Source organism: Mus musculus, chromosome 1 (assembly GCF_000001635.26).
Source record: "Mus musculus strain C57BL/6J chromosome 1, GRCm38.p6 C57BL/6J".
NCBI classification, from domain to species: domain Eukaryota; kingdom Metazoa; phylum Chordata; class Mammalia; order Rodentia; family Muridae; genus Mus; species Mus musculus.
Genome location: NC_000067.6, coordinates 188343522 through 188359620, shown reverse-complemented (window position 1 = coordinate 188359620; position 16099 = coordinate 188343522). Strand labels below are relative to the sequence as shown.

Below are 16099 nucleotides of genomic sequence, written 5' to 3'. Positions count from 1 at the left end.
TTTAACCATGTGTAATTTGTCCCTGGAAGGCATTTGCTGAAACCATTCAAGCTACAATTAGGAAGAAATTGTAGATTTCAATTTTTGTTCTTTGTTTCAAAATAAGATGGAAAATATTAAGGTATTTAATAGTATTTCTTTTTGTTATTATATTACATAAAATAATTATTGATATTTTGTGTCTTCTGGGTTTTCGGTGGGGAAGCATCACTTTAAACCTTCAAGATAGACCTTTTTCTAGAACAAACCATTTCAAGTATACTCTATATTCACTTTGCCACACTGGATAGTATGATGCCTAGATTTGAAACTATTTTTTTTTCAGTGTGAGCCATATTCTTAACTGGAATGATAAACTTATCAACAATTAAGGGCACAAACACCTTTTATCTGATGAGAGACAGATAACACTACGAAACATTGAACTATGAACTTGAGAAAATAACGTGTCACACTTAAACTATCTGGTATTACAACTACAACTCAAATTATCTATCTTATTTTAATATAGAAAATATTATAAATTATATGCTAAAACAAACTAAGTAAAATGTATGAAAAATTCTGTGTCATTTTTTTAAGTATCCTATCTTTGTTTTCCTTCTTTTTTTAAAAAAAAATTGCAATCTGAACGTTACTCTTACTCAAGCACTGAACTCCATGCATCCCAGCCTTTAGAGTACAGTGCTTTGAGAATACCTTCTACAAATTAACTGATAACAAGGTTACATAAAGTACAGGGAACTCTCGTATGAAAATCTCCCTGGAAAATTGTGGAAGGACAACTTATTTTATCAACTCAAGCTACTATATTTTCCTTTAATAGTACAACAAATACCTCCTTTAGGAGAAAACGCACAGTGGAAAAAATCACGGTGCGTTCAAAACTTTGGTAACAAACAATACCTTCCACTGACAATGATCTCATCCACTGCATAGTATTGGTGTCTCCAGTCAACAGTGTGTCCAGCCGGATAGTACTGCCCATGGAAGTGCAGCCTTATTTGAGTGGCTCTCATGAATTCTTGAAGCACTGAGCTGTTGTAAAAGTCGTTGTACCCAGGACGATGCTTCTGTCCAGATGTCAGGAGGTCAAAGGTGACATTACCATGGGAAAACGGGATAAAACTATCAAGGAGAGAAATTTTATATTTTAAAAAATCTATTCATAGTTTTGATCAAATAGAAATCAAAAGCTTGGTTTACTTGTATACAGTGTCAGTAAAGTAAACTCTCAAGTTTTTCAGTCGGGGGAAACACATTCAATTTATTTCACATATCAGTAAAGTGGGATCATCACAGAAAGGCAGACTAGGAGGTTCCTGGGAAAATAAATTCAGATGCCTGGCTGAATAAGATGGATATCATTACACAACATCAGTGGGTTGTAAAAGGGATACTCCCAACCCTTACAGGAACTGCAAGCAGTTTAAAACCCAACTCTAAGAGATAGGAGTCACTCAACTTCCCTAAAGCCTAATGATAGAGAGAAATTTCTTCTAGCATAGGTAGCTGGCTGGCCCACAGACGAGTACTAAGGCACTGGTTCATTAAAATAACTGTTTTTGAGATGTTCATACTCAGGAAGCTGGAGACAGTTGACAGAATTGGGATTTTCCAAATCTTCATTGTCCTTCATTCCCCAAACACTGCAATTTCTGGCAAAATACTGCCAGTCCTCCCAGGGAGAGCTGTCTGCCTTCTTCCTCTGGATCCGAATTGCCACAGGCTGTAGGCTGGAGAACTGGGTGATGACTTTAAGCACCTGGGGATGGAGATTTTCATTACTGTCAGGGGTGGTGAAACTGAATACAAGGTAGGAAGCCAAGACATTGTGTTTGAATATTGAGGAGGCTCACTTCCTCTTAATTATTGTGATGGACAGCTCAAGGAACATCCTGAAACACCAGATCTACAATCAAGGCAACACATTCTATAATTACATATTTCTTCCTATTCTCAATGATTTTGTAAATTACAACAAACAAATTATGTTTCTTTTAAAGATACAAACAAAGAAATGACTCTCATAAAGCACACATGAATAAGCACCTGCTCTGTTGATGTATATTCTTAATAAAAGAATGTCCAAGCATTTCATAAATTCTGTTTTAATATCAATCACTGAACATTAAACATGGAGTATCAGTTTTAAATATTGTGATTTCCTTCATAACAACTCTAGGTTTTGCTATCTAATAGGTTAAACTGTGCATCCTAGTGACTATGTCCAAGAAGTGAATACAGGCACCTCTGAATGTGACCTTCTTAGAAATAGCCATTACAGATCTAATAAAGCTAGGATCTTAAAATGAGATCAGTCCATTTAAAGAGAAGAGGGGGGGGGGAGTTAACACAGTCTGAGAAACATGGATGGGGGCTCTGTGTAAACGGAGGCAGAATCTGGAGTTAGAGGCCCATGAATTAACAGAGATCAGCAGAAGCTGAAAGAGGCAAGCAAAACTCTTCCCTGCCAGAGTCTCTGGAGGAAGTGCATTCCTGCCAACACCATGATTGCACATTTTGAGACTTCAGGACTGTGAGAGAGCACACTTCTTTTCCTTGAGATCATGAACTCTGCAGTCATTTGACTGCAGCAGCTAGAGCATGTACACCCGCCCGGCCGTCCCTGGTTACCTGGTACTGTCCATTTTCTAAGTCTATAGAAATAGCCACTCCTTCATAGAGCTGCGTAATGTTTGTAAACACATGAGAGATCCATGAAGTAGCAACGTCGTCATCATTGATGAAGGAGAGAGGGTGGGCTTCGGGATTCAGCCGTGACATTCGATGCTCGGGCGTGTCTCCTGCACCATTGGGAATGCAGTACTGCTGAACGGAGGGGTGGACACGGGGGTGGCTACCTGGACATCGGCAATGTGGCTGGATGTGCAAGTGAGGAAAATCTCCAGAAAAGACCTCTAGAATCTCCCTGAAATGGTCCAGAGAAGAAGGTTAGGACACACAACCTCACAGTGGCAGAACTCCTAAGAGCTAATAGCATTCTTCCCTTATTTGGAGGGTGATTGTTTAACTTTGATAAATTTTTCAATGGGACATAAAATAAAACTCATTTTAGACAAATAAATATATTCAGTATCCTAAAGTTCTGTGATGGTTAGTTTTGATCGTCAAGTTGATAGAATCTAGCATCACCTCGGAGGCCAAGCTCCTGGCATGCCTGTGAGAGATTGTCCATACTAACATCACCCACTGTGAAAGTCTGTGAGGGATTGTCTTGATCACACTGACTGATGTGGGAGACCCATGCTAACTGTGGTCAAGATGCCGTCCTTTGAAAATATCCTGGATCATACAAAGTAGAGAAAAACAAACCGAGTTCTTACAAGCAAGCATTCCCATGCCCCTTGCATTTCCACCACGGATGCAATGTGACCACTTGCTTCAAGCTCCTTCAGCTTTCACTTTTCCATCGTGCTGAATGATACCCTGAATTGTGAGCCTAAACACACCCATGAGGCTGCTTTTGTGAGATGATTCTGTCACAGCAACAGGAATGAAGCTAAGACAAATGTACTCTAAAAATAGTTTGGTTTTGGTTTTAACTATTAAAAGATGAGTGTGTGTGCTTATCTGTGTATGTGTGTGTGAGTGTGCCTGTGTGCAGGTATGTGTGTATGTGTCTGTGTGTGTATGTTTCAGTGTGTGTCTGTGTCTGTGTGTATGTATATGTGTGTAGGTACAAGTGTGTGTCTGTGTGTGTGATTGTGTGCATGTGTGTATGTTTGAGTGGGTATGATTGTGTGTGAGTGTATGTGTATGTGAGTGTGTATGTGCACGCAAGTGTGTATATGTGCAAGTTTGTGTATTATGTGTGTGTGTGATTGTATGTATATGTGTGAGTGTGTGAGTGTATGAGTGTGTGTGTATTGTGTCTGTGCGTGTGTGTGTGTGTGTGTGTGTGTGTGTGTATGTGTGTGTGTGAGTGACAACAGGAATGTGCAGGTCAGTATACAACTTTCTAGAGCAATCTTCTCCTTCCACTCTGGCTACCAGGGACAGAACTCATGTCATCAGGCTTGCAGAGCCTTTTGCCATCTGAGCCATCTCAATGACCCTAAAGTGTGAATGTTTTACATCAACAACGACGAGGCAAGCCTAGTGGGGCATGCCTGTAATTCCAGGGCTTCTTCATGTTCTCATGACAAGTTCCAATTTAAGACCTTCCTGAGCTACAAAGTATATTCTAGGATAGCTGGCCAGCTTACCGAGATCATGTCTCAGAATGAAAAATAAAATAAAATTTAAAAAAAGGCTGGTGGCATATGTCAGAGACCAGCACTTGCCTCTTGCCTGCCTGTGAGGTTCTGGGTTCAACTCCCAGGACTTGGAAGAAAAGGGAGGAGGAGAGGAAGAGGAAGGGCAGCAGCACACACAAGACCTTGCTCTCTATTAAGGGATTTGACTTGAATTCAATGTCTCTGTTCCTATTTGGGATAATGTAGAAAGGTGTCATATATTTAGATTTTAAACTGAATTGCACTGTGAATGAACAGCAATATATTGAAAATAATGAGATTTAAGATGACATCTCCAGTTCATCCAGGGGAAAGCATAAGAAAGTATGTATCATTTTATAGGCTTCTCATTTGGGTAAAGGGACTGAGGCCAAGGCCATTTGTCAATGGTTTCCTGTGACTCATAGACTCTGGCTTCCTGAAATGTTTCAATGGCTTCAGACCATAAGCGAGCTGCCAATAGCCAGGCAAGAATGCCAGGGGCAGGCATCTCTATTTAATTTTTTCCATTAAGAAAAATATGCCTGCTCTAGAGCACCACAGGTCATTCTCTCCCCCATCCTTCCCAGCACAGTCTTCCAGACAGTCAACACCAATAGTCCAAGTCGGACAAGAGGAAGCAGACATACTGTCAGCCTCCGGTGGGTGAGGTGATGGTGGAGGTGGGCAGCATTTTCTTTCACTCAGGGACCTGAAGTGGCCATTCTAAATCTAACTGATGATTTTCAATTGACATCAGCTATTGAATGTGTTCCAAAGCCAATAACTGGTATGGAATCTTTGCTCTGGCTAGAAAAAAACAACTTCATTCCAAAGAAATGTAACGACATTACTCTTCCGCATAATAGGCATAGGCAAAGGAGTTGTGAATGATGGTTGTTAGGGGGCATCCTCTTTCCTCCCCACTCCATGGTAAAGCATCCCTGTCTAGGCATCCCTGATTCCTCAGACTGATAAACAAGGATGGTTAAACTGACTATGGGTTGAATAATCAGGCTGTAGCATCATTCAACTGAGATGCTTCCCAAATTTGTGAGAGCAAGTCCAGACATAGAAATTAACACACCAGTCTCTGTCTTTCTTGAAAATATATGAGAAAAACATCCCTTGAAAACAGCCAATGAGACGCAAGTCAATGTCCCAGCAGCCAGACACTCAGCAAATGCATGGTGATCTGAACTCAGACCTTGAGCTCATGCACAGGCCAGGCACAGTCTAGTTGTTCACATCTGTGATTCTACCACTCACATTCAGAGATAGAAGAGACAAAAGAATTCCTAGAGGCCATAGACAAACTAGTCTGGAGTAGGCTGGATAGTGGCTGAAACTAGAGAGACCCTGCCTCAGAACAAGGTCAAAGAAAATAGCAGGCACCTAAGGTTTACCATTGACTTCTGTACACAGCTTCCTGCATACCAACACACATGCACACGCACAAATAAATGAATAAATGTTAAAGAAATAAATAAGATGAAGTCATGCATACAAACACACTCTCTTACTTAGGGTTACTTCTGCTCTAATAAAATGCCATGGTATAATAAACAGCAGATCAACTTGGAAAGGAAAGACTTTTTTAAGCTTAAACTTCCATGCTACTTACTGTTCATCATCAAAGAAAGTCAGGACATGAACCCAAACTTGGCAGAAACCTAGATGCAGGAGCTGACACAGAGACCACAGAGGGGTGCTGCTTAGCTTGTTCTGCATAGCTTGTTCAGCCTGCTTCCTTACAGAACCCAAGACCATCTGCTGAGGGGTGGTCCTTCCCACAGTGAGCTGGGCCCTCCCACATCTATCACCAATTAAGAAAATGCCCTACAAGCTTGCCTATAGCCAGATATTATGGAAGCATTTTGTCAGTTGAGGCTCCCTTGTCCTCACTCAAGTCAGCTTATATCAAGTTGACTTAAGTCTACCCAGAACAACTGTCCACTTGTCACCTTGACTCACAAATACAGTACTATTAAGTCTTAACCTTTCTTTTGTTATTAATCCTCAAGATCTAGCATTAAAAACACAATTAATGCGCTGGAGATATTGCTCAAAGATTAAGAGCACTGACTGCTCTTCCAGAGGTCCTGAGTTCAATTCCCAGCAACCACATAGTGGCTCACAACCATCTTTAATGGGATCCGATGCCCTCTTCTGGTATGTCTGAAGACAGCTAGAGTGTATTCTTGTAAATAAAATGCAAAAACTTAAAAAAAAAATATGGGTCTTCCCACTTCAAATTACACACACACACACACACACACACACACACACACACACACAAATAACTTGAAAGGTCCCACAGTCTTTACAAATTAAAAATATTAAAGGTTCAATCTCTTAAATATCCATTCTCTTAAGTACCCAAAAATCTCATTTTAAAGCTCAAAATTTCTCAACTGTGGGCTCCTGTCAAAATCAAACTTAATTTTAATATTCTCTTACTTCAAGGAGAAAGAGCCTGAGAAAAACCACAATCCAAATAAAACAAAAGCAGCCTTCAACAATGTGAATAAGTCCATGTCCAGGGTCTGGGATACACTCATGATCTTCTGGGCTCCTCCACAGCACTTGGATAAGACAAGCTCTTGGGGCTCTGTTGTCTGCCACAGAGAGCTTGTCTCCTAGGCTCGGGCTGGATGTGCTCCCCACTCACTGCTGTCCTTGGCATTTATCTCATGAGTGGCTGACATATCCAAAACATCAGGGCTTCTTGCTAAAACTGGGTTTCCCTTTCACCAGTAGCCTCTTCTGGGCTCTCTTCATGCACTCCAACCCTTCACACAAGATCAATCCTTAACTGTTCTCCACAACCTCCTCATGCCTTTCAGACCAGCACTAACTGGGTGACTCTCACACTACACCAAGTAGTCTTGCCAAAAAAATCTGTATTAGTCAGTGTATTCTAGAGGAACAGAAATTATGTATTATCATTATATATTATTCATTTTATAAGCAATGTTCCTGTATATATATATATATATATATACATATATATATATATATATACATATATATATATATATTCATTCTATGAGCTCTGTCTCTCTATATATAATATATAATAACATGAATATATATTATATGTAATAATTTATAATATATTATATATGTAATAATTATAATGTAATTATTATATATGTAATAATGTAACATGTACTATATATGTATAATAATATATATATATATATATATATATATATATATATATAATTTATAATATATGTATTCTTTTTTGTTCAGCTTGTCCAACAATGGCTATCTATGAGTGGACCATCTAAGAATCCAGTAATTGTTCAATCCATGAGGCTGGATGTCCCAGCTGGTCTTCAGAATATGCTGGAATACCCCCAAAATAGGCTTGAATGTCAGTGAGGGAATGGGCTTGCTATTGAAAGCAAGCAGGAAAAGAGGGCAACATTTCTCCATCCATGTTCTTTATGGAAGCTTCTAGACTGAAGGTGATTCTCCCACCTCAAATGATCTGGATTAGAAGTATTTGTTTGTTTGTTTGTTTGTTTGTTTTTTATTTAAATGATTTAATTAAGAAAACCTCTCTCAAAACCCATTTGGGTTTTGATAAATCCCACATGTAGTCAAGCTGACAATCAGGAATTACCATCCAACCCATATTTTCTCAACCAGATACTAAGCTGGGATTCTTCAGAATTCGTCTCCAGTGGAATCATGACCGTAAGACAGAAGCAGTTTGTCTGTCAGAAACCCTACGATGGATGTTTGTCCAACTCTCTAGTTGAGAAAATGCTTGGTGAGTAGTCCTCACAGTCTGTATGGTGTTTTGTAAAACAGAAATGGAAAAATGCACAGCAACTCTTCAGATGTTGGATCCATCTAAAGTCCTCATCCCTTGAGACTCTCTTGTGTCAAACTAATTGCCTTCTAGTTTTGTACTCTGCAACACTCATAATTTCTAAAAGAATTTGAAGTCAAGTTTTAGGTATTAGCATCTACTTTGTATAGAATTTTTGAAATAACACATTCCAATCTAGGTAGTGTTGACAAAATGAATTTTCTTAGAGAAAATTTTCATGGATAATTTTGAGCACCCCATATTATACAGAGTTACTGACAGAAAAATAGTAGTGAATGGATGTAAGTTAGGCCAAAGTAAACATGTCCAAATATAAATCAGGTTATGTTCACCAATTGCTATGAAGATGAAAAGATGGTACAGCCTCCATGGTGCTTTAAGTGAATTGACCTTAATCTAGTATGTCCCTGGCATTATTAGATGGTGTCCACTTACCTGTTTGTAAGTGACACATTGTACAATCGAAAATCTTGCATTCTTCCAACAAACTGCTCTGAACCTGAAAAATATGTACAGATAAGAAACCCCAGAATCCAGGCAGCATGCAGGTTGTTCATCATTTATTCTTTTAAAACTACAAACCTTTAAACTATGTTCCCTTTGGCGCCCCTCAAATTCTTGAAGATTTGAATTTGTTTTCTAAGTCTTCACTGTTAACAGTAATCATATTTATCTCTATAGCAAGACTGTGAAGACAACATGAATCCTTGAGCAGATTACTTCCAGACCCCAACAAATAGCTGCACTTTCTTGAGTTTCTCTCTCATTTACAAACCTATAAATGTATTACTTCCTGAGCCTTAAGTTTGGTTGTCATCTGCTTTCAACAGCAATTTTCAGAATATTTGTTCTGCCAGTAGAAAACCTTCTGTTCTTCCATCTCACCCATGTAAGTTTAAACTACAGATGTGCAGAATGTGGATTCTGACTAAAACAAAAGCTCATCCAGAAAATTAAAAAAAAAAAGGACAAAGCCACCACAGGTGGATGTAAGACCCGCTGCGCATGGATATTGTGTCACCCACATATTACACCAGAATGCAAACTCAGTCTCACTATCATCATTCCCTAAGGATTCTTCGAAGATTATCAGGTTCAAAGACCACAGCACCACCACAGGTCCCTTCCAACCTTAGGTATATATCAGCCTTCACAGACACACAACTATTTGTTTATTTACTGAACACTTAGGATTTGTGAGAGCAGAAAAAACCAAAAGAGTTAGAACCACAAGGCAGGGATAGAAAACGAAGGGAGGGGGAAATAGCTCAAGTAAAAGCCTGCCAGGGATTCCCAACAAGCTGCGTTAGATCCTTGTTCAGGAACCACAGTAAAAGCTTCAGGCCGTGGCCTGTGGCCTGCACCTGCAACCCTAGCTCTCTTACTTGGGGCAGCCAGCCTGAAAAACGCAGCAAAGGCACAAGGAAGGAGCGGCCTGATCAAGGGGGAATAAGAAAACCAAGAAGGCTGGGGGGGGGGAGGGAAGGGAGGGGACGAGAGGAGAGAGAAGGGGAAGGAAAGGGAGGGAAGGGGAAGGAAAGGGAGGGAAGGGGAAGGAAGGGGATGGGAGGGGAGGGGAGGAAAGGGAAGGGGATGGGAGGGGAGGGGAGGGGGAAGGGGATGGGAGGGGAGGGGAGGGGGGAGGGGAGAGGAGGGGAGGGGGAGGGGAGGAGAGGAGAGGAGAGGGAAGGAACATTTACTCAGGAAGATACAGATTTTTAATTGATCAACTGAGATAACCTTTTAAAGCTGTTTTTGGCCATGATCTTTAAAATCGCAATAGAAAAGTAGACTATAACAGAATGGCAAAAGGAAGAATATTCTAGATTTCAAGATAAAGGAAAGTAGGAGGGATGCATGTGGGTCCCTCTAAGTTGCATTGGTTGTATGATATTTGAGAGGGAGGTGAAATTAACTGAGGACATCATTTCTCATAGTATCAATTTTATTTCAGAGGAAAGAGGTCACACTATCTTCCAAAAAAGGGAACATGGATTATCTCCTAGCCATTCTTTTACTCATGCCCTCCCCTACACAGCTCTTCACACAATATCCTCCATATTCATACCACAGCCTCAGGATTAAACTTTGAATGTTCGTTAACTGGCCAGCACTCTCAACACTTAGACTGTATGCTTGATATCACCTTTATTTCTGCCATTCCTTTCTCACCCAACCCTGGGCTCAGCTTTGGTGTCCTCTGGGAAATACCCTGAGGCTACCACAGTGCCACAGGCTTTGGTGTGTTCCTTTTACTCTGTTAAAGATACCTATACACTTCTCTGTCTGTCCTATGAAAATAGAAATATATTAAATAATCTTTCTCAGAAAGAGAAAGTATTACTTCTCTTATCATCCGGCCTATCCACAGCTCATAGCCATGTTCCAGTCAGCTGGTCAATTATTCAATGATGAAGGAAGTCAAAGAAAGGGGATGCAGGGAGTGAGGAAGATGATATAAATTTAGGAAGAGGGATGAAGATGTGCATCAGTTTCCATGGGAATGGGCAAGAAGGGTGACTGACAGTTGTAGCCTCTCCATGATGTATTTTCATGGTCACTATGTTCAGACACATACATGCAAGTCAACTGCACAATTCATTATCTTCAAGTGCCATGTGATTGGCAGTATCTAGCACTGATGGCACTGATGAAAAGAGTACATCTAACCAAAGGGACAATAAAGTGAAGGTTCCTGCACAGAAGAACAGAGATGGTCCGTACATGTGGGTAGGGGCACAGGAAAGTGGATCACAGAAGAAATGATAAACTACGAGGATGAAAGACACCAAGGAATTGACTGTGTGCTTGAGGCCAATGAACTGTATGTTGGGAAGGAGAAAGCAAGATGTCGAAATGATGACTGAACTAACTCACTGAAGTCCTCTCTAGAAGCACATAAAATGTTCCCTTTGTTCCCTTGGGCAATTTGCTTACTGATGTTATCACAGTACAGTTTTTACAGTCAAAGCCTGGTTCTCCATCAGCAAGGGCTTTGTTCTGGACAGAGTTGTGTTCCCAGAAAGATATAACTCCTCACATTTGAAAATGTCACTGTACTTACATGTGTCTTTTGCAGATGGAATCAGGTGAAGCAGTCACTAAAGAAGGCTCATGTTGAAGGAGAAGGCCATTTATAACATGCGGAAACAATCCAGACACACAGGACAAAAAGTATGTCAGTCAGGAGGACACAGATAAGGCAGAGCTGAAACCATGAGCAAGCACAAGAAAGACTCAAGGAAGCCTTTTCCTGGTTTTCAAATCTAACAGAGCCCTGCATAAACTTGGTATTGTTCTTACAGGGTCCCTCAAAGAAAACAAACTTTTATTGTCGAAGTCACCCACACTGCTAATGCAGCCACATGAAATTGATAAAACCATGCAAGTTAGCAAAGTTAACAAAGAGAACTAATGCTAATTTCTATAACAAGTTGTCCACAAGACTTGTTTCCTCCATAGGCCAGTACACTTGAACACTTGGCCCAAAGTCTGTGATACTGTTTGAGGAGATAATGACACCTTTAGAAGTCGGAGCTTGCTAGAGGAAGTACATCATTGGGAACAGGCTGTGAGCTTTTAAAGCCTGACCCTACTTCCTGTTCTTGCTTTTTACTTCCTGTTTGCTGCTGAGATGTTTTCTCTCAGCTTCTGGCTCCTTCCACTTGAAGCTGTACCTCCCTGCCATGACAGACTCTTCTCCCTCTGAGAGCACACCCCAAAATAAACAGTTTTGTTTATAAATTAGCTGTGATCCACGTGCTTCATCACAGCAACAGAAGAGTAACAGACACAGTGGGCGATCCTCCGTGCAGTGGAACAGTATGCTGCTGCTGAGACATGACCTAAATAAGCAGATGCCTGGATCTTGTCAGAGTCTTTACGTGGTATTGAATGCCTGGTTGGTTTCATTTATTTTCAACCACAAATATTTATTTGGGACCTAATGTGTACCAGTCAGTTTTGTTGCAGCCCAATATACACCACTCAAACAAAAGATATAGCCAAGAAAATACTCTTGCTTTTATAAGAGCTTGAGTTTACATAGATACATAGATATAATAAACATGAATTACACATAAACATAATGAGTGCTGTTGATAATAGAAAATTTAGAGTAGAAGTGAGAACAGGTCTAAGTTACTCTGGGGTGGTGTGTTCAAAGGAGACTTCATTAAGAATGTAGAACCAATGGAGAGGGAGGTTAACTTGTCTGGACATCTTGGAGTAGTATGTTCCAAGAGGGCAACAAAGGGTAAAAAACGCTCCTAACGCTATGTATACCAGAAGAATGACCAGGAGCCAGCATTCTGACTCAGAGTTAGTGAAGGAGGGGGAGGTGTTCAGAAGGTTGAACAAGACTAGTAACTGGCTGACAAGATGGATCTATGCACTGTTAAAGAGCTTTATAGCGTGTTTTAAGGATCTGGGTTTTATTCTGAATGAAATGAGAGGCCTTTAGAGGGTTGGGAGCAGGTGAGTGGCAGGATCTTAGGTTCCTTCAAAGGTGTTGAGATTTGTAAGTCAGGGAAACACGTTCAGACACAGAGGAGGAAGAGGAGGCTACTGTAGTCACCCAAGAGGAAAGGTGGCAGGCAGAGAGGGGAATTGGAGTGGAGGCTTCCCCAGCAAGGCTGATAAATTAGACTTCACTTCCTATATCTTAATAATAGTTAAAGGCAAGCTCTGCTGCAAAGGGACAATGAAATCTATTTTATCATCTATAAAATAAAAGGGCTGGGTTTTATAACCTTTAAAAATCATTTGAGTTTTACACTTGGAGTCTGTGATAGGACAGTCATTGCCGGTGCCTCAGAATTCATAGTGGAGCATTTTGTGAAAGAATTAGAGAAAGTTTTGCAAAGACACAAAGTGAACATATATTATCCCTCTCAAGCAGAGGCATTATGACCGTGAGAGAGGAGGTCACCGAAGAGGTCAAGGGCACCACCACAGGGATAGACTTTAACAATCCCTCTGCTAATTGCCAATTTTTAACAGATATTCATAGGGAAAAAACATACCATAAAGAACTCTTTCTTTGAGAAATATCCATATGGGAAAAATAGGTCCTAATTATATAAATTGATCAAGGGCAGAGACATGACTCATGCAAGAAAGACCCCAGAGCTGTTCAGGAGGAAATAAAGACAGAAAGAAAATCTTCTAAATCTTCATTACAAGTGAGAGGTTGGAAGAAATAATCAAACATTCAAGTGGGGGTGAGAGCAGTGTTAGGACTGAGGAGAGCTCAGTAGTAACAGTTCAGGGGGCCTGTATGACATGACACAACCATGTGTGGCCACAAGCACCTGTAAGGGGCAGAGCCAGGAGCCTATTGACTGTCAGCCCACTTCAAGTTTCAGTGAAAGCCCCTACCTCATAGGGAATAAAGTAATGTCTTAGATCAGAACTACTGCTGTCCTCTTCAGCCTCTGTATATGTTAGCACCTGTACCCCAACACAAGCATGTACAAAATAATGCTCACATACCCGCACATGAATATGTTTGGGAAGTTGCTAAATAATAGCATTAAAAAAATCTGTCTTGAAAAAACAAGAAGGAGGAGGAGAAGAAGGAGTCAATAAATTACCTCTATTTCTTAGACAGCACACTTTTCTATTTTGAAAAATTCCAGAAAATGGACAGTGAAGCGACTCTATAATTAGTATATAAAGTTGGCATACTAGTTCAATAGATAAAAGTTTAATTTCTATAAATGCATCCATGTTAGTTAGATATTTTTAGTCTATTTATCATGGCAAAGAAAACCTGAAATAAAACATCAAATTATCAGTCTAGCATAACAGCATCTGTGAGTATAAACTGCAAAATATGGATAAAAAATATCAAAATGTCATCAGGAGTGGTTGAGTGTGGTGACATAAGTAAGAACGGCCCCCATAGGTTCATACACGTGTAAACTTAATCATCAGGAAGTGGCAATACTTGAGAGAGATGATATAGTCTTGTTGGGGTACATATGGACTTGTTGTATAGAACTCTCAGCTACATCTCCAGCACCTAGTCTGCCTGTGTGTTTCCATGCTTCTCTCTATGATGACAATGGTCTAGACCTTTTATCCTATAAACCAGCCTCAATTAAAGGCTTTTTTTCTTATAAAAGTAGCTGTGGTCATGGTGTCTCTTAACAGTGATAGAACAATGCCTAAGACACAGAGTCACAGTGGACATTCTTTCTGTCCTGAAAGTAGAGCTTATAGATTGTACTCCCAACAACTGCCAAGCCAATGTCTTCAGAACTTGGGAAATAAACCAGATTTCAGGTGATATATGGAGGCTTCGTTTTTAAATGGATAAATCTTTGTAAGAATATTTATTTCTGGATGGAATTAATTCCATCTAATCAATTCTCTGAAACTTATAGTCCTGTAGACAAGATCGACAGAAAGTCTACAATCAGAATAAACTTCAGTTAGAGAGCCACCAGAAGGATCAGCATGGGACTGGAGGCTTGCAAAGACACTCTCAGATACCTGCTATTATTTAATGTGTCTGCAACACCCTAAAGAGTCCCTCCTTTGAGGCCTGGATGGATTTTCTGTTCTCCTAGTAAGAGAAGACTTTTCCAGATGTTGGTTGAAATCACTGAGTAGCAACTGCTTAAGATTGCAGTGTCACAGATAATTTTAATAGTTAGGAAAAAAAATATACATAACCTAGGAGATGATATAACAGGGATCTTCTAAAGCTTTAGTATTTGATAAGAGGTCTTTGAAATAATTATAAGTTTGACAATTGTACATTGAACAAGGGGAAAGACTCACATTATGAAAATCAGAAATGAAAGATGAGATATTGTTCCTGATATCACACATGTGAAATTTAAAGTCTATAAATAAATCTATCACTAAGACTAGATACTTGTGATAAACTAGAGACTCATGGAGAGACATGAAGCATTGAAGCCAAGTCAAGAAAGATGATGACATTAATATGTACAGGCAGAGGAAAGAGATGGGAGTAAGGTTAACCCCCCACCCCACCCCCGGGAGTCAAGACTTCCCTGGAAAATTCTAATGAACATTTCAAACAACAACAATTCTTTGACACTGCTCTCAAAAGACTGAAGAGAAACACACTCCAAATCAGTTTTGTGAAACCGGTGTGACCCTATTGCCCAAACCAGCAAAGACATCAATCACAATGCAGCTTACAAGCTCTATAGAGATGAGGAAATTACCTTCAAAAATTCTAATGCCATAAATTTGTATGATAAAACTAAAGATATGCCATGGGAAAATGTGGACATATTTTAAGGATGAGAACCAAGTCCTACATGAAATTAAGGCAGCAATAGGCAGACACGACATGAGCCTCTCCACAGAATAATTGCCCGACTCTAACTCTGGCTTAAGATTATAAAACCAGTTCAAGAACTTTGAAAGACAAGAATATTTTCCAATTGTTAGTCAATTCTAAAATTTCAACAAACCACACCATAATTAATGGTGAATGGCTAAATCGTTATGTACAGCTACAACAAGCTTATGTTGTTTTGGTGTGTGTGTGTGTGTGTGTGTGTGTGTTTAACTATGTCGTTCTACATTCATGAAGGTCTTAATCTTCCTTCCAAACCAGAAAAGTAAGAGTGTCTCACATATATAGAACAATTCTAAGAAATACACTTAAATATTTTATAGAAAATACATGACTCAATTCATAAGATGAGAAATCAATATGAAAAAAATGAAGTATGTTATCGACATAATACAAGTGATATCTGGAAATCCAATGAGATGAACTGCATTTTTACAAAGTAGCAAAGCAAATTAAATTGAAAAATAATAATGTTCTGAATGGTCTTGCAACTGTTAAATTATATTTCAAATATTGAAGCACCTTGGCCTGTGTCATCTCCCACACGCATCAGCTCAGCTGGATGAAGAAAGCAAGGCTAATTTCTAAGCTACGATGTAGCTAGAATAAATTGTAGGGAAATGATGTAGCCTTTAAGTAGGCAAAGGTTTTCTTAAATATAACAACAAAGGA

At 39.7% G+C, this 16099-nt stretch overlaps 1 protein-coding gene across 1 annotated transcript in view; it reads right to left on the bottom strand.

Moving 5' to 3' along the window:
• The window catches only part of Ush2a (usherin), a 702660-nt gene that overhangs the window by 605877 nt on the left and 80684 nt on the right, over window positions 1–16099 (bottom strand). The window contains exons 4-7 of the mRNA NM_021408.3: window positions 8521–8584; window positions 2638–2932; window positions 1581–1765; window positions 907–1128 (exon numbers count right to left, since the gene is read on the bottom strand). Of these exons, the coding sequence (NP_067383.3) occupies window positions 907–1128; window positions 1581–1765; window positions 2638–2932; window positions 8521–8584 (766 nt within the window). The remainder of the gene's footprint in view (window positions 1–906; window positions 1129–1580; window positions 1766–2637; window positions 2933–8520; window positions 8585–16099) is intronic.